At 39.9% G+C, this 17682-nt stretch overlaps 1 protein-coding gene across 1 annotated transcript; it reads left to right on the forward strand.

Moving 5' to 3' along the window:
- The first annotated feature begins 2684 nt into the window (after nucleotides 1-2684).
- Nucleotides 2685-13815, forward strand: pygma (phosphorylase, glycogen, muscle A). Its single transcript, XM_010790053.1, has 20 exons — nucleotides 2685-3030; nucleotides 5068-5169; nucleotides 5264-5342; nucleotides 5479-5582; nucleotides 5766-5897; nucleotides 5990-6101; nucleotides 6183-6265; nucleotides 8433-8576; nucleotides 8787-8879; nucleotides 9026-9172; nucleotides 10034-10197; nucleotides 10316-10430; nucleotides 10522-10623; nucleotides 10883-11030; nucleotides 11120-11178; nucleotides 11261-11402; nucleotides 11990-12197; nucleotides 12710-12844; nucleotides 13060-13126; nucleotides 13328-13815. Exons 1-20 carry the CDS (start codon nucleotides 2788-2790, stop codon nucleotides 13472-13474), a joined length of 2526 nt encoding a protein of 841 aa, XP_010788355.1. The 5' UTR covers nucleotides 2685-2787; the 3' UTR covers nucleotides 13475-13815.
- Nucleotides 13816-17682: the final 3867 nt, after the last annotated feature.

Here is a 17682-nt window from a genome sequence, read left to right on the forward strand (position 1 = left end):
TACATTTTGCCCACCAAACTCAACCCAGAAATGATGTTACAGTAGAAGCCAACTCACTCTTCCTTGTATAAACACATTCCACACTCCACACCAATTTTCAACATTAGAGTTATCAACACAAAGGGAAAGAAATAAAGGAGAAAAAATAAACAGCAATGTTTAAAGGGGCCCTATTATTCTGATTTCAGGTTCATATTTTAGGTTTGCCTCTACTGTGACATAATTACATGCTTTAGTGTCCAAAAGCACTTTATTGTTCTCATACTGCCTGTGCAGCAGCACCTCTTTTCACCCTCTGTCTGAAACCAGAGCCCAGTCTGCTCTGATTGGTTAGCTGACCGGCTCTGTTGTGATTGGTCAACCACTTAGAGATGTACCGCGCCTTAGCCTATCACGTGCAATGTGTGGGAACGCTAGCCAATAGCAGTGTGAGTGTTACATCTTGTCACTTTGTTCCGTAAGTAAACAAAGGGGTTAAATGGGGGCGTTGCAGGAGAAAGGTGTGTGGGAGAGAAACTCAAGGATTTGAGCTTTTGCAGACCATTCAAAGCACAAAAACCTATATAACACACTACAGGAAAGGGAAAACCCCACAAAAGCATAATAGGGACAACAAATAAACAAGTTATACCCGAAGGGATTACTGCAAACAAATCCCAGTTTTCACCAGCCCACCTGGCTTCACCAGTGACTGTCAATCATTGACACCCTTTTTTTTCCTACTCAGGCGCCTTAACAACTGTGGTTACTGCTAGACAATCAGAGCATTCATTAACATCATCGTTAATTAACTTAATATTCTCTTGGGAGTCAAATTATAATCACAAATTAATTAGACTTCCATGTGTTTTCCTGATTATTTCATGGAGATAAATAACAGTTTTAGACAGTCCCATATTGTAGATAGAAAATAAAGGGATTATAGAAAATAAATAAACTGGTCACATTGGGATGGCACATGGAGGCTAGACTGTTACAATAACTCCATTGTTGTTGAAAATCTGCCTTCACATCAAGAATACTGTTGTTGTTGTTTTTTCACAGTTTCCATCAGGCAGTGCATTCATTCAGTGTGGTCTTGAAATGCTTGATGTACCATTTGACAGAACAGCCAGTAGACATGTAAGAACATAATTTGCTCATCATAATAGACAAATCGGGGGCATGCCAGTTTCAATCTCTGTCATCTGCTGTGTGGTGGACCCTCTGTTCTGGGGGTCATTTGGTATGCAGAAATATTCAAAGAAACATAATAGGAAATGGTGTAGACAGCGTTAATATGCCACGGAATTTCTTACAATTCTTCAAATAATGCATAAATTGCCCTGAAGCCCCGCCATCAGCCTCAACCACCAGCGCTAATTTGATTTCTATTCAGCTGTTTTGTTTGTTTGACAAAAGCATCCTTTCTTTTTTCCTTTGCAAATGGTTAGAAAGATGCAATGATGTTACTCCCAGTACTTTTCCTGTCAATCGTTATCCAAAGTGCAGTGCAGTCCAGTAAAAGTGGCATTAAAGTAACAGTCAATCTTTCATCCCGCTTTTAACCAATTCCAGGCAGGAGCCCCCCTCAAACAAGGTAATGGTAAGTGTGCATTACTGCATCCCGAGCGGCTCAGCCTCCACCCATATGCTGCAGTCCGACTCATAGTAGACTAGTGTTCTCTGCCGGCGCATGCTGACATTAACAAGATATGCCTTTCAAATATCATGGCCTTTGGGACTGGGTCAGAGATACTATTTATAGAAGGTCAAGACTTCCTGATAGTTTGGTTTGCTCGATTGACAACTGTAAATAGAGCGGGTTTACTAGCTCTGCTGCAGCTGCTTTTGTGTCTGATATTGCTCTGGGCTCTTGAACAGATGTGATCTACATAGATCTGGAATGCTGCTTGTTAAAAACTTACAGTACTTTTAAAGTGATACGACGGCATGTTAATGTTTAAAATCTCTATACTGCAGTTCAGGTTTCAAGGCTGCTTAATGAACTTCGTCCTGTAACTGCCTTCTAATGCAGGAACAAATAGTGTCATCATGCTACACAATATGAGAATTAGCTGACAGTGCCTTTTGCCTTTTAGTTGCAAAAATTACATTTAATCTAATATTTATCGTTACCATCTGCTGGCCAAGGTACCCCTGCCAACGATGGGGAGAAAAACAAGTTAGCCATTGTAGCTGCCAGATATTATCACTGCACGTATTCTTTCTACAAAATCAGACAATGCATCAAACTGGCAGACAGGGACATAGTTACACATTGAAAAAGATAAAAGATGATATTCAGATTTTTTGTTATAATCTCAATCATTAGGTTATTTTAGGTCAGCAGCTTTGTTAAAGTCACAATTACCCTTTATGTAACAGTGAAATACAAGCATGGCAGACAATACTAATTTTCTTAATAGGAAGATATAAATTGTGCATACTGCTTTGATCAGGTTGACTCTAAAATGATTGGATATGACCAGTGCAAATCAAATGAGAAATCTGAAAAGTACCCACCCTGTTTTATATTAAAAGATGTACTGTAAACATCCTCCAAAATGTCATGTAGCTAATCCAAGATGGGCCACTTGTGTTACATAACATCTATCCTCCAGCTAAGCCCCACCTTTTCCCCTAATATATACACTCTGCTCCACCCTCTACTTAATATTCATAGTTGTGGCTTTAAAATACCAAACCCCAGGCCGGTGCTGTGGGCGCCTCTCTGCTGTGTGCCTGCTGTCTCTCTGTTTACATTCTGCCAGTCAAGAGCCCTGAGCTGCTGCAACTCGTGCCACCATGTCTAAACCCTTATCTGACCATGATAGAAGGAAACAGATTTCAGTGCGAGGCCTCGCCGGCACTGAAAACATTTCGGCATTGAAGACAGATTTCAACAGACATCTCCACTTTACGCTGGTCAAGGACAGAAATGTGGCTACCAGAAGGGATTACTTCTTTGCTCTCGCCCACACTGTGCGGGAGCACCTGATTGGCAGGTGGATCAGAACCCAGCAGCACTACTATGAGAAAGATCCCAAAGTAAGTCATAACAGTAACGATAAATATATCAATAAATACATTTTATTATTGACTCATGGGCTAAATTCTTTAAAAAATGGGTTGTTATTTGAATGGCAACAATGACAGACACTTGTATTTGTTATAGATAACATTCCAATATAGTAATAATAACAAGGGGAATACTGGTAATTATATTTAATCTATGAACTGGTTCACCTTCAGGATATGTATGGACAGCCTGTTGCATTGTGAGCCCCGCCTTCCCACAGTGCCATTTGTTTTCATTAGCATTCTGTGCCACACCCTGCATCTTATACTGTTCATCTCATGCAATAACTTCAGCACATTTCATACATTTTAAACAAAAAGGCCACGAATCGTTCCAACAAGGTATTTATATTCTTCCAAATGTACTTTTAGCAGTTCTTTTGCCTGATGTCAGTGTAAGGTCATGACATTTAAACTTCATCCGGGCTTCTTACTGTAGCACCCTGTTGGTATGCTGCCGTTCTTACAGTGCGTTGAAACATTAAACCTCTCCATGACCTTCTGTCGCTGTCCTCTCTGACCATAAAGCACATAGCCCTGTGTCATATGAGCGCATGCCTCTGAGGGCATTGAATAATCAGAGCAGCTATATCTCCCCAACTGCAGTGTTATAAGCTAACAGCCATACAGAAATAACTACAATAGGAAACTGCAAACCACACCACCATTATCTTGGAGATAACATACCAAACTGTGTGCAATGACAATAGACACAGAGGCAGAGTGACATTTGCATTTACTTAGCAGGGGGGGAAATGGTGATCACAGGAAGAACACTTCCCTGCACCCTCAGGCTTACTCTGCAGGGTTTTTGTTCCTGTAACTTACCAAAGCCCTTGTGTATTTATCTTAGGAGAGTGACATTTTCTTCTCACACTAAGCTAGGTTTGTGAAACTTTTAAATGAGATGTAGGTGGGATGAAGCCTCCAACTGAAAAACCATCTGATCTGCTAACTGCATCACCTCTAGACTCAAAGGGCAAAGGTGAATCTACCCTAAAAAGGTCTAAACAGAAGCCTTAAGGAGTGAGGGACTCCAGGCTCAGACTAGAGTGTTGTGCTGCATATTCGATAACGTACATATAGATTTATTTTTCACATCACGATTATGCATTATTAGGAGGGGAATACGTAGCTAATAAGCATAATGAGATGTATCAAGGATTGAAGTCTGACAACATTTGGAACAGTCATTTATAATTCAAGAGATAGCTTCTCTGTGATGCTGCTCTGTCATATATATTCATTCTTTTTTAACACATGTATCAATACTCTCGACTGGAAACTCCACAATGAAAGGGTATCAGGCTCAAGCTGACCTTTACAGCGACCTCTACAGGAGCTATTTTCTGCACAGAGCAACATGTTGGTGTTATGTTACTCCAAAAGCAATCTGTCCCTTCTCCTCCTCAACTGGGTTGACCCACCATGTGAGAGGAGGGGGGGAAAAAACAACTAAATGGCAAAGGCTAAACACAGGCTCAGGTAGCACATCTCTGCACTCCCAACCCCGAATCAAAATAATTAAAATGGAAGGTTTCGATGACAGCCTGGGTTGGATGTTTTTGTGACCTATAATTGCATAGATTTATACCAATCATGCTATTGTGGGGATCTTTATGTAACCATAACAACACGATGAGATTAAAATACATCTGTTAGTCTTCATCAGACTTTTTCTGGCTGTTCTTTCTAGGGCTGTGTATCGGTAAGAAATCTAAAATGATACAAAAGTTACAATTTAATATAATGTTGAATATTGCGATACTGTAAGAAAGGGAAGGTATTGCATTTTTTTCATAATATGAAATCGCCACCATAAATAAAATCTGAATGAGAAAACTGTAATTTGATATGTATTCAGAAGTGTTATTTGTATTTTTCCTTGTAACATCCAGAATTACAACACAAAACATAATGGAATTTTCCAGTGAATCCATATTTTCTCACACCCCTAGTTCATACAGTATGTCGTTGATTATTTCGATCTTTCTTCTCAAACTGTAGCGTCTTTACTACATCTCCCTTGAGTTCTACATGGGCCGCACCCTCCAAAACACCATGGTGAACCTCGCCCTGGAGAACACCTGTGATGAGGCCATGTACCAGGTGAGGAAAAGACCTTTCATTTATTACACCTAGAACTTTAAAATGTCGGAGATCGAAAGCTACATTAGGCCATGTTGTGTGCTGTTGTCTGTAGTTGGGTCTGGACATGGAGGAGCTTGAGGACATGGAGGAAGACGCTGGTTTGGGAAATGGTGGCCTGGGACGCCTTGCCGGTGAGCATCTTTTCACCCGTCATATTTGATCAACTCAAGAGATCTTTACTCTTGTTGACTGACTTAAATAATGCATCATTTTATATAAGAGCTTGTCAAATGTTGATTTGCTTTTTCCCCTGCCTCTGGTTTCCAGCCTGCTTCCTGGACTCCATGGCTTCACTGGGTCTGGCTGGCTATGGTTATGGTATTCGCTATGAATTCGGTATCTTCAATCAAAAAATCGTTAATGGCTGGCAGGTTAGAAATTAGACAACGTTCCTTTTTTTTCAGTGCGTATGAATAGCTTCCCTCTATTACCTCAAATCACCTGCTAGATGATCATTATCATGTCCTCGTGTTCATCATCATTTTCTATGTCTGGCTCAAAAGCCACTAATGAGTGTTTTTTTCCCCTAAAGATAAATGTATGTCATTATCCAGGTTGAGGAGGCTGATGATTGGCTGCGCTTTGGCAACCCCTGGGAGAAGGCACGTCCCGAGTACATGCGTCCAGTGCAGTTTTACGGCAAGACCGAGCAAACCCCTGATGGAGTCAAATGGGTCGACACTCAGGTGAACATGTGAATAAAAATAGATAATATGAATAGTAAGAGATGCAATGTAAGATGATAAATAAGTATGTCTGTCTCTGTGGTTTTTGGCAGACAGTGCTGGCTTTGCCATATGACACCCCTGTCCCCGGATACAGAAACAACTATGTCAACACCATGAGGCTGTGGTCCGCAAAGGCCCCTTGCGATTTTAACCTTAAAGACTGTAAGTGTCTTGCAGAGGTCAATAATTTACCATCAGTTGTCAAATTAACTTGAATTAAATGTATTTGTTTCCCCCTCGCAGTCAATGTTGGTGGCTACATTCAGGCTGTTTTGGACAGGAACTTGGCTGAGAACATCTCCCGTGTGCTGTATCCCAACGACAATGTAAGAAAAAAAGACTGTATGACCTTTTGATCCTCCAGGACTGCACTCTTACTGTAGGATGGCCATGCAAATGTGACCATGGATTAGGAAACACAAAAAAAGTAGAAAAGTGTATAGTAGCTTTGGACAGTATGGCTCCTGTATGATTTAAGGGCTTATCCTAACTCGGATGGATTTCCATAATTTAGACCCCAACTAGTGTCCTTTGTCTTCAGCTGGAGCCACTGTGTGTTCTTCCTCTGAAGTCGTCCTTCATAGCTGACATAAGAATTGCCGACCATGAGCTTAGTCCCTGAAGGCTAAAGATGGAGGATTTGATCAAGATATAATACATGTCAGTTCTGGTAGTTTATGTCCTTGCAAGTGAGAGCAGATCTTCCGCCTAATATTCTAGCCTTGTTTGAATTCAGTCACAGTATCACTGCTATTGGCATTAATAATGTGTGTTACTCATAACAATATAAAAGCACTGAAACAATTATTGATTAACCAAGAAGTCCATCAAAGTTAAACCAAATGTTACATTTGACTCATAATGAATTGTATAAACAAACGCCTACATTTGATATTGAATTGATCTGTGGGTTATTTTTTAACAATTATGCCATTCAAATAATAACAAAACAATGATTTTAAATAACAATGAAATGACCAAACACTGATGTGATGTCTTCAAGTCATGAAACTGAGAAGTTCCATAAAAGGGAAAAAGGAAACAGTTCTACATTTTAATGATGATGATGATGATCATGATCTTATTAAGTCTGACATTGTTCTATGTGGCTTTAATACAAGGCTTGTATCATCATCATTCAAAATGGGAAAGCTACCTTCTCCAATGTTCTTTTTTATATTATTGAAGTCGTTGAATCAGGGTCGTAAATATAAAGTATTTAGGTTTAAAAAGAAAAGCAACAACCAATCAAATGACGTAATGCACACATTTCCCCCACATTTCCACACAGGTGATACATCCCAGCTCATACCGTTTCTCCTCAGTTTGCTGCTATGCTCTTGTCCTCGTTTTCATGAGCTGTCAGTTTGGGTAGATGTTAACTCTGCGGAAGAAGCCTAACTTGGAAACGTTGTCCTGCTGGATCCATTTTAGCAATCCCGAGAGAAGCATGCTTGAGATCCTCAAAGCCTTATTTAGACCAAAAGCCTTCTGTATGCCTACTGCCATCTCCGTCGAATAAAAACCCACAAGGGGGAGGGGGGCAGAAGCGTTTTATCCGACATGCAAGCAGATAGGCATTTAGTCCTGGAGAACCACTTAACGTTATCTGTTTAAGTTTCCCAGAGGTTTGGTTCGCTGCGTTTAATCTTAAGTATTTATTCAACAAGCAGGCCTGTATTTCTATATGCTACTGTTAAAGATAATCCGCATTGGTCATGGTAACGGTTGCTATCTTCTCTACGACCATACTAAACAAACTATAAACAAAGTGACGCTAACAGGAAGCAATTTGGCTAACAGCCAATCAAGTTGCAGAGGGGCAACAGGTGTGCCGCGGCAAGGTTTTGGCATGCTCATTGTTGTTTTTCCACACTGGTAATCCCACATAGGACATTCATAACGAGTCAAGGCCCTTTTTAAAACTATACTTTACTATAGCCAACTATATCCAGCCAACGACCTTACATTGCGATTTTATTTCATGCAGAATTCATCTCTTTATCACTCAATAAAACTAATTTTCTGTTGACAGTAGCTGGGGCAAATGTTGCATTTCTATTTAAAATCACCTTAATATCCACAATTGAAAACATAAAAATAGCCAAAATCACATGGGTGGTCACTTCTACTTACTTCTCCTCCTTTTTGTGGCTTAGCAAATGTGAAATTAGGCTGAATTGGGTCAAACCTTCACACTGAATTCAGTTTGCATAAATATTTCAAATAATTGTTTCAGCAAACATTAAACATAATAGAATTGTCCCAATACATTTTAATTAACTGCAATAACTGCATTAACATGATGATTATATGATATGTTAAATAGAGCTGATGCAGTTCTAAAACTTTCTTATAAAATCAGGTATGGGTAATTATTTCATTAAAGAGGATTGATTGCAGATGTCTATGCATGTTTAGCAGACACAAGATGGTACCTATAATTATTTTCCTGCAGATCACAAATAGACAAATGTGTGTCTTTGTCCTCAGTTCTTTGAAGGAAAGGAGCTCCGTCTGAAGCAGGAATACTTTGTAGTTTCTGCCACCCTGCAAGACATCATCCGTCGTTTCAAGGTCTCTAAGTTTGGCTCCAGGGAGATTGTTCGCACAGACTTCAGCAAACTGCCTGACAAGGTGAAGCATTACATTCAACAAAATAGTTTCTGTCAAAAATGAAAAGGATTCCTTTGTGCTTTTATTAAATTGCCTCTTTCAGTGCATTGAACAGGTTGTATGTAGGTTACACTGTATTATGAGAATAGATGAAATGAACAGTATCTAGAAAGCACTATTATGGAATATTCTAATTATGGATTGTCTTTTATTATTGTGTTGCATATTTAGGTTGCCATTCAGCTGAATGACACCCACCCAGCCATGGCTATTCCTGAGCTGATGAGGGTCCTGGTTGATGAGGAGAAACTTCAATGGGACGTGGTGAGGAAGAGTGACACTGGTGTGACTGTTGAACTGCATTTCCCATATCTTTGTTTGTGCTCCTGTGCTTTTGATTCATATTCTAGGAATGTTAATTTACCAGCATCATTGTAATGGTTCATGTTGTCCCTCTCGCTGGTGTTCAGGCCTGGGACATCTGTGTGCGCACGTGTGCCTATACCAATCACACCGTCCTTCCGGAAGCTCTGGAGCGCTGGCCAGTCGACCTGTTTGCCCAGCTGCTGCCTCGTCACCTGGAGATTGTCTATGAGATCAACCGTCGCCACCTGGAGGTCAGTACTCCACATTGCAACATGTCATAATTTCTAATAATAATGCATACAATCTGTACAATGTATATTTATGGCAGCAGAGGAAGCACGGTGGTTGAGTGCCAATTTAGTAACGCATTCTTGCAGTAGCATAGCATTATGTACTGTCATCTGAAAAAAAAGCTTGGTGCAATCAATGAATAAGGGTGAGTATTATCAGAATCAGAATACCTTTATTCGTCCCACAGAGGGGAAATGTGCATGTGTTACAGAAAGAAAAGAGCCAAAGACATGTTAATATTACCCAAAAAACATGCATTAAAAAATATTAAAGATACAAAATTAAAAAGAATAATTACACAATAAACTAAATACACAAAATACAAATATTAAATGTAGACTTTATAGTTCAAAAAACATTATTAAAATGCTGAATTTATAAGATTAGAAAAGCAGAATAAAAAAAGCACAATAGCTGAAATGAAGGTAATGATGTCTTTTTGTAAATACATGTATTGATAACACAGTGGAAAGACAGAAAAAAAAAACATATTTAAATGCAAGAAGTGGCTTTAAGATTAGCACGAGGAAATTAAAACATGTATGTCAAAGAAAAAAAGGTTTTGTATTGGCTTTTAATTGCAGCGTCTGTCAGAATTAGCCCACGCTGAATGAAAGTTGAAACATTTCTGACATTAACTGGTGGGCAGGTTTTATGAGCTGTAGCTCAACTCTACACTTCACAGTACGCCGTTTCCTTTTCTTTCATAATGATGGAAAGTGCTGTGTTGCTGCTTCTCTGAGCTATGTTTACCTATATCATATGTTTATCAGGATATACGATTCAGCAAGCAAAACATTTTGTCTCACATTCTTTTGCAGAGAGTTGCAAAGATGTTCCCTGGCGATCACGATCGTTTGCGCCGCATGTCCCTCATTGAGGAAGGCGGACAGAAGAGGATCAACATGGCCCATATGAGCATTGTTGGTTCCCATGCTGTCAACGGAGTGGCAAGGATACATTCTGACATCCTTAAAGCTACTCTGTAAGTCTAAGAACTATACCTGTACGCCTGAATCACCAAAAGTCATATTTGTTAGTGTGCACGGGTGGCTGCATCATCTGCATTTTCTGATATGTGTGATGCTTCTCTCTCCCTGCAGTTTCAAAGACTTCTATGAGATGGAGCCAACCAAGTTCCAAAACAAGACCAACGGCATCACTCCTCGCCGCTGGCTGGTCATGTGCAACCCGGGGCTGGCTGAGGTCATCGCAGAGGTCAGCTGTGTTTTTAACATGCACACTTCACACAAATAGCAACTGTAAATACTTGTTCTTTTTAAATGTTTTCCTTTATTTGTGTTAACAGAGAATTGGTGAGGAATTCATCCGTGATCTTGACCAGCTGCAGAGCCTCCGCAACTTTGTGAATGATGAGGCTTTCATTCGTGATGTCGCCAAAGTGAAGCAGGTGAAGTAATATTTTATCTTCAATTCAGATTGTATAAAATCAGATTTTATTATTTCTGCCAAAAGCACAATGCAATCAATGCATTTCCATGTTTATACTGAACATATTATGAGGTATCTCTGTCATCTAAGCCTGCATTAAAAGCTTTTTTTCATATTATTTGTTTTGCCAAAATGCAGAATGTGTGCCTTTACACAGCACAAACAAATAAAGTTTAACTTGTTTTCCTGTATGTGATTTAATGTTTTCAATAAAGTAGGAAAACAAGTTGAAGTTCGCTGTGCACTTGGAAGAGCACTACAAGGTGAAGATCAACCCCAACTCCATGTTCGACATTCAAGTCAAGAGAATCCATGAATACAAGAGACAGCTGCTCAACTGTCTGCACATCATCACCTACTATAACCGTAAGTGCACTTTCATGAATCTTCTTTCCCAAATGCTTTTATCCAAACACACACATTTCACTACTGGTATCTCTTCATGTCTCCACCAGGCATCAAGAAGGAGCCCAACAAGCAGTGGACCCCAAGAACTGTCATGATTGGAGGAAAGGTTTGTGGTTTACGGCATGCAACTGAGCTTCCAAAACAAAATCACCCTCACAAGTAAACAAATCTAATGCTCTTTTGTGCAGGCTGCCCCTGGATACCACACCGCCAAGATGATCATCCGTCTGATCACAGCCATCGGGGAGGTGGTCAACAACGACCCTGTGGTCGGAGACCGTCTTAAAGTCATCTTTTTGGAAAACTACAGAGTCACACTGGCAGAGAGAGGTAACTACCAAAGCACTGCTCTATTTCTACAGTAAGCTTTGTTTCCCGTTTCTCTATAATAGGTCTCAGATATATACAAAACATGTTTCTGAAGTGTTTGGCATACCAAACATATAATGCATTATAGCATGCCATTGCCTCATACCCCTCTGTTTCAGCCCTGTTTTCAAAAGTCTGTTACTTTGGATGAAAAAAGATGAGAGATATTTGGTTAAAAAGAACACAATGGTGCTCTAGGAAGAGAATCAGGTGATAAGGTGTGGGTGTGTGTGGGGGGGGGGTTACCTTGGTTGGTGATTGGCTAATGGTTACACAAGCCAAAAAATCGTTATGACATCATAAAGTGGCCAAAATCTGATCAGCTCATTTTCAGACAGGTTTTTATAGAAATGGATCAGGACAAAAAGAGGGACTTTCAGAATCTCTTTACACAGAGGGGACACATGTTGATGTATACAATACATGAAAAAGTGGATTTTGCATAATACAGTAGGTGACCTTTAATCTGTTCTCATTACATCTGTTGAAAACCCAAAATGCTTACCAATACCTTAAAACATCAACCCTCTACTTCTGTCATATTCCAGCCATCCCTGCGGCTGACCTGTCACAGCAGATCTCCACAGCTGGCACTGAGGCCTCTGGCACCGGAAACATGAAGTTCATGTTGAACGGTGCTCTCACCATCGGTACAATGGACGGAGCCAACGTTGAGATGGCTGAGGAGGCCGGCGAGGAGAACTTCTTCATCTTCGGCATGAGGGTGGATGACGTTGATGCAATGGATAAGAAAGGGTACGTTTCCAGTTACATTTGTGACCTCAAACAAATTTTTTTCTTTTGCTAATGGAATCTATTCACTATGTGATTTTATCCCTTCATCAGAGCTGTGTGTCCTTAAATGTGACTGTTTTATTTGACCATGACATAATCCCACAGGGGAACAGCAAAAGGAGCAAAGGCAGAAAAAAGGCTGAACTTTGTATATTTTATTTGTGTGTCTATTGTTGAATAGTAAGAACACAGTTATCTGATCCATGTGGTGAATTATCTACAAGATATTCCATCTCCATCTTGTTTGATATCAATGCAAGGAGCTCTTAGCACTCTGTCTCTTGCACAGGTTTTTGTAATGATCACTTTCACCACACAATGTTTTTTTCCACCCATGCTGGGATGTTTCAAACTGAAAGGTGTGGCCTTGGGGAATCTGCTAATGTCTCTGAACAGGCACTGGATACTGCACCTTAATTAATGAGGCAGTTACTACAGCAACAAGCTTGTGCTTCGATTTATTTCCCCCTTAGATACAACGCTTTGGAGTACTACAACCACCTGCCTGAGCTGAAACAGGCTATTGACCAGATCGCTGGAGGCTTCTTTAGCCCAAAGCAGCATGACCTGTTTAAAGAAATTGTCAACATGTTGATGAATCATGACAGGTAAAGACACATCTAACATTGCTAGCCTGAGGCACACACATGCGTACACAAATACAAATAAGAACGTGTATTAACTTGCATGGTGGCGCATACAAGGAAAAGAGACGACTCATAGACATGTACATGCATGCAATAATACACACTTGTACACCAAACACATTCCTATTGTACTATATTTGTGTTTTTTTCATTTTCTTACATCCTTTTCTGCACAGATACAAGGTCTTTGCTGACTATGAAGATTACATGAAATGCCAGGAGAAAGTCAACGCTCTTTACAAGGTATGTTCATTAAAAAACCACACAACCCATATGGTTCACAAAAGCCTTTCATGCATTTATACAGTAGTCGGACTTTAATTAGTCTGGGTATATGAGTATAACCACTAATGGAAGGTCATTACTCAGAGCTACTAAGCCTTTTAATCACTGATCTTATTACCCGGGTCCTCACATTATCAATCATTTTCATCTTTTCATCAGAACCCCAAGGAATGGACCAAGATGGTGATCCAGAACATTGCCGGATGTGGCAAGTTCTCCAGTGATCGCACCATTACCGAGTATGCTCGTGATATCTGGGGCATGGAGCCCACGATGGAGTCACTCCCCGCCCCTGACGACTTGTAATAAACTGTCCACATGATGCCACAACGGCCCGACTTTCCCTGCTTGTATCACGACCAGAGTGAGTTAAGAGTGAGTTTGTCAGATACTGAGCGTCTGGTAAAAGCCACCACAAACCTGCCTCTGAGAGGGAAAAGCATCAAATACTTCCTGCGTTACTACAGTGTGTGTCACACGACTCTTTGACTAAGTTTACATTTTTCATGCATGCAGATCTACAATATGGTTAATAGATCTTCGTGGTGGGCTTTTGTGAAGTGATCGGTGATATTTTTTGTAGAAAAATATTAACTCTTGTACTTCCACTCAGAGCCATTCTGAATAAAATACATCTTAAATACCAAGACAGCCTGCGTGAGTTTGTATAGCTTTTTCCATTGTGTTTGAGGGAAAGCCATGTTTCCACAACATTTAAATTGTAAACTGAAGAATACATTTGCACATTATTATTGTGCAATAATTGTATTTCCAAGCGTATTACATGAACAATGGCCAATTTCACTATAGCCTAAGAACCAAATCAAATGATGTTGATAACCAATAGCACAGTGGGCAACACATCATTGTAATCAGTGAATGTTAAAGGTCGCATGTCATGGCCATTTCTACTGATCATAATTCAATTGTTGAGGTATACTAGAATATATTTACAATGTTCAATGTTCCAAAATCACATTGGTTCTCTCATACAGCATCTCTGTATAGTATGTGTATTCACTCTCTGTCCTACACGCCTTGTTGTCCCCCCCCCCCTCCCTATGAGCCCACTGTGCTCTGACGTGTGTTTATGTGTTACAATGGCGTTTGTTAGCAACCAGAAAATGACACCAGTAATGACAAACAGATGAGAATGCTGCGTGAGGTCTGGGTGCCGTGTTGGCGGGACGTTGCGGGGCTCGTTGCTCCGCTCGAGGAGCGGACAGTGTGAGCTGGATTACTGGTGTCGCTTCCTGGTTGCTGCCAGACAGCGAGACTCAGCCTGAGCACACACATGTAAGTGTGTGGCGAACTGTTAATGGAGATCCACGGAGCCGAGGCTGAGAAAATATAAGGCTGAGTGAGTGTGTGTGTGTTAGGAGCTCCACGGATTGGTCCATTTGGACCTGGGTATGGTCACGTCACTATACTCAGGAAGAAAAAAATGGAAAAAGAGAAATCTCCAACGAGGTGTTCTGGGTCAGCATAGACAGGTATTTTCTGTTAGAGTTGTACTCGCTACATGGTGTACTTTGAGGGTTTGTGACTTTGCAGACTGTTTACATGCAGAAAAAGCTACATAACACACAAGGGGACGGGTAATAACCGGAAAAGCATGACATGGGCCCTTTAAAGAAATATCCTTAAAAAAAAAATGTAATTAAACATGGGCATTTTGTTGTATTTTGTGGTCAAATGTTGATTTAAATTAAATGTGTAAAAATTCAGGAAGCAGAAGATCTGTGATCCAATCAGTGGACAGTGTTGTGAAAATGCAACATTCATTCAATAACTATAATCCTCAGATTCAGATTTTGGGTTCATTGGCCATTTAAAAAGGCATCAAGCGTTTTCATTATCTGTACGAAAAGGTACAGACTATGACATAATGTTATTTAATATGGCCTGGCAGCCAAAACACACAAATATTGGGTAGAGCCAATAGGTACCAACTGCCTAATGCAAATATTGGGAACATAGGGAGCAGAGTTTAGAGGTGCAACACAACAAAAAACACAAGCCGTGGCCCCACAGTCCCCTGGATGACCACAGCAGCAGCAGATCGCTCAGCAGAGGACTTCAGCACTGTGGCAGTGAAGGCAACACGTATCTCAATGCAGTCAGAGGCAGTAAACAAATGCCAAAGCTATCAAGGGCGTTTATTTCCTCCAACTAAAGATAGCATACCAAAGCAATGGATCATCAACATCACTGTTATCTCATTCCAGCCCTTTAAATCTCATATCTGCATACAACATGTGTCACTAAAAGGATCATATTTGATGACAAAATGTTTGTTTGACTGTCAAAGAAACTAAAATAACATGTTAAATAAAAATGTCCAACTTGGGCCCAAGATGTTAGAAGACAAGGAAAAAAACAACAGAGCAAATGTCCAGTGATCAATCAATTAAAACATTTCTAATTTGTCTCAGGGGGATTTAAAGTATGTACACAATATGACACCCTCTGTCCTTAGACCCTTGCATCGTATAAGGAAAAACTCCCCAAACATCACCTCTCTTAAATCTTATAGTGACTGAAAGAGCATTCCCATGCAGGCCTCAGAGCTTTCTGAGGGTTAAATAAAGTTCTCTGAATGCCCTTTAGGAGGAGCTGTTGCTACCAAGTGAACAGTTGAGGGGAATAAGCTAAACGGACGGATGGTGAGAAACACATGTTACTCTGTCCCGCTGATTCAGCTGTGCACCCGGTGACCTCAATCGATTCTTCAATGGCTCCTTTGCGTGCCAGTAATAGCTTATTGTCATAATACACACACACACACACACACACACACACACACACACACACACACACACACACACACACACACACACACACACACACACACACACACACACACACTGTACATCCCTTGTTCATTAAATCAGAAGCCAAAAGCATGTTTGTATGTATGTAGTTATATAGATACTTATCAATAATATAGAAAATATACACATATATTGAAGATTAGAAATGGTGAATTAAAATGTAAATGATTGCAAACGCTGATCATTTATTTTCCTCCAGCTTATCTTAGAAAAATAAGCATCAAATGTATATGTTTTTTTTAAAAGAGGTATTGTTATTTAACTGACTTGGATCCGTCCAAAACATTTATATTTGTATTTTAGAGCTGCAAGTGAAAGGTCAAAGTTGTGTGTGTTCGCCTCCTTTTGTTTATGAGAGCAAGAGCCACAAAGCAAGTGAGCGTATACAGTACAACGTCTGCGCTGTTTCTGAACTTGTTTGCAGTGTTTAACTCAGGAGTTACTGGTGTAATAAATTATAAGATAACTCCTCATTGCCATGTCTCTGGATTTAACAGGTTTAAAGTCCAAACCTACATTAAACATTTAACAGATATGGATAACTGATGAACAAGGACAATCAAATAAATCCTTTAATTGTTTCATTGCTCTTCATGACTCTGTAAGAATGAATATCTTGCAGTAGCTGAAACGTCATGCTTTTATATCATTTAAAATGTATTGTGTAAAAAATACCCTTACATCTGCCTCACAAGCAGCTATGGGCTCAGGTTCAGGGCCTCATGGAGAGGAGAGATTGAGGTGACAGGCCCCTCTAAGCTATTTCTAAATGTTGGCCGAGGGATATGTGGGTGCAGTTGTGGGTGAAATAGTATCAGCAATTTGACTCTCCTCTCACAACAACATTACAATTGTGAATTTTAATAACAATAGTCCTCCCCCAGCACCATAAGGCAAGCTAATGCTAACTAACTAATCATCAGCATGTTAGCATTTTAATTAGCAGCATCAAAAGGTCAATGTGTATTCATTTCGCATTATCAGCCTCCACTGTAACATGTTTTAGTGCTGACTAAAAAGGCTCCTCCCTGAATGTTACACTTTGATAACACAAGTGGATTTAAACCAATTTACCATAACTGCTGGGTGAAGCAAGCTCTTGTCTTTCGTTACTCATTAAAACCCTGTACAAATATTAGCTTGTTGAGGATTGTGCTAGTCCTTTCTCTTTGTAAAACAATAAAATGTATCTGTGTCACACTCTGTTAAATGTATAATGCTGATTTAACATGTGTCTGTTCAATCCAGGCTCTTCACTTTCTAATGTTTCTCTGTTTTTCCATTTCCTAAAAGTTATTTTGTAGTTTTCTTAAAAACATGTATAAATGTTTTTATAAATTCTTTCAAATACCGTTTTTAAAAACCAGCTAAAACATAACGCCCCTAAGAAGGAGGAAATCAAAAGTGCATATCTTTGTCCTTCAGAGTCTGGCAGCTGAAAAAACCGACTGTTTATTGTTTTACTTTTGTTCACCTGCTGCTTCATTCAGTCTGACATCTCATGCTGATCACTACAAAGCACACATTCCTGAAAAAAAACGAATCACCAGGAAACAGGAAAAGGCAGACATGTCTCAGGTTTTAGAGACATTCACACATTTTTTTAGTTCTTTAACTTTTTATTAAGGGGTCATGTTTCATAACTCTCAGTTACCTGGAATACAACTGTTGCTTATTGAT

Source organism: Notothenia coriiceps, unplaced genomic scaffold, assembly GCF_000735185.1.
Source record: "Notothenia coriiceps isolate Sejong01 unplaced genomic scaffold, NC01 NC01_scaffold00033697, whole genome shotgun sequence".
NCBI classification, from domain to species: Eukaryota; Metazoa; Chordata; class Actinopteri; order Perciformes; family Nototheniidae; genus Notothenia; species Notothenia coriiceps.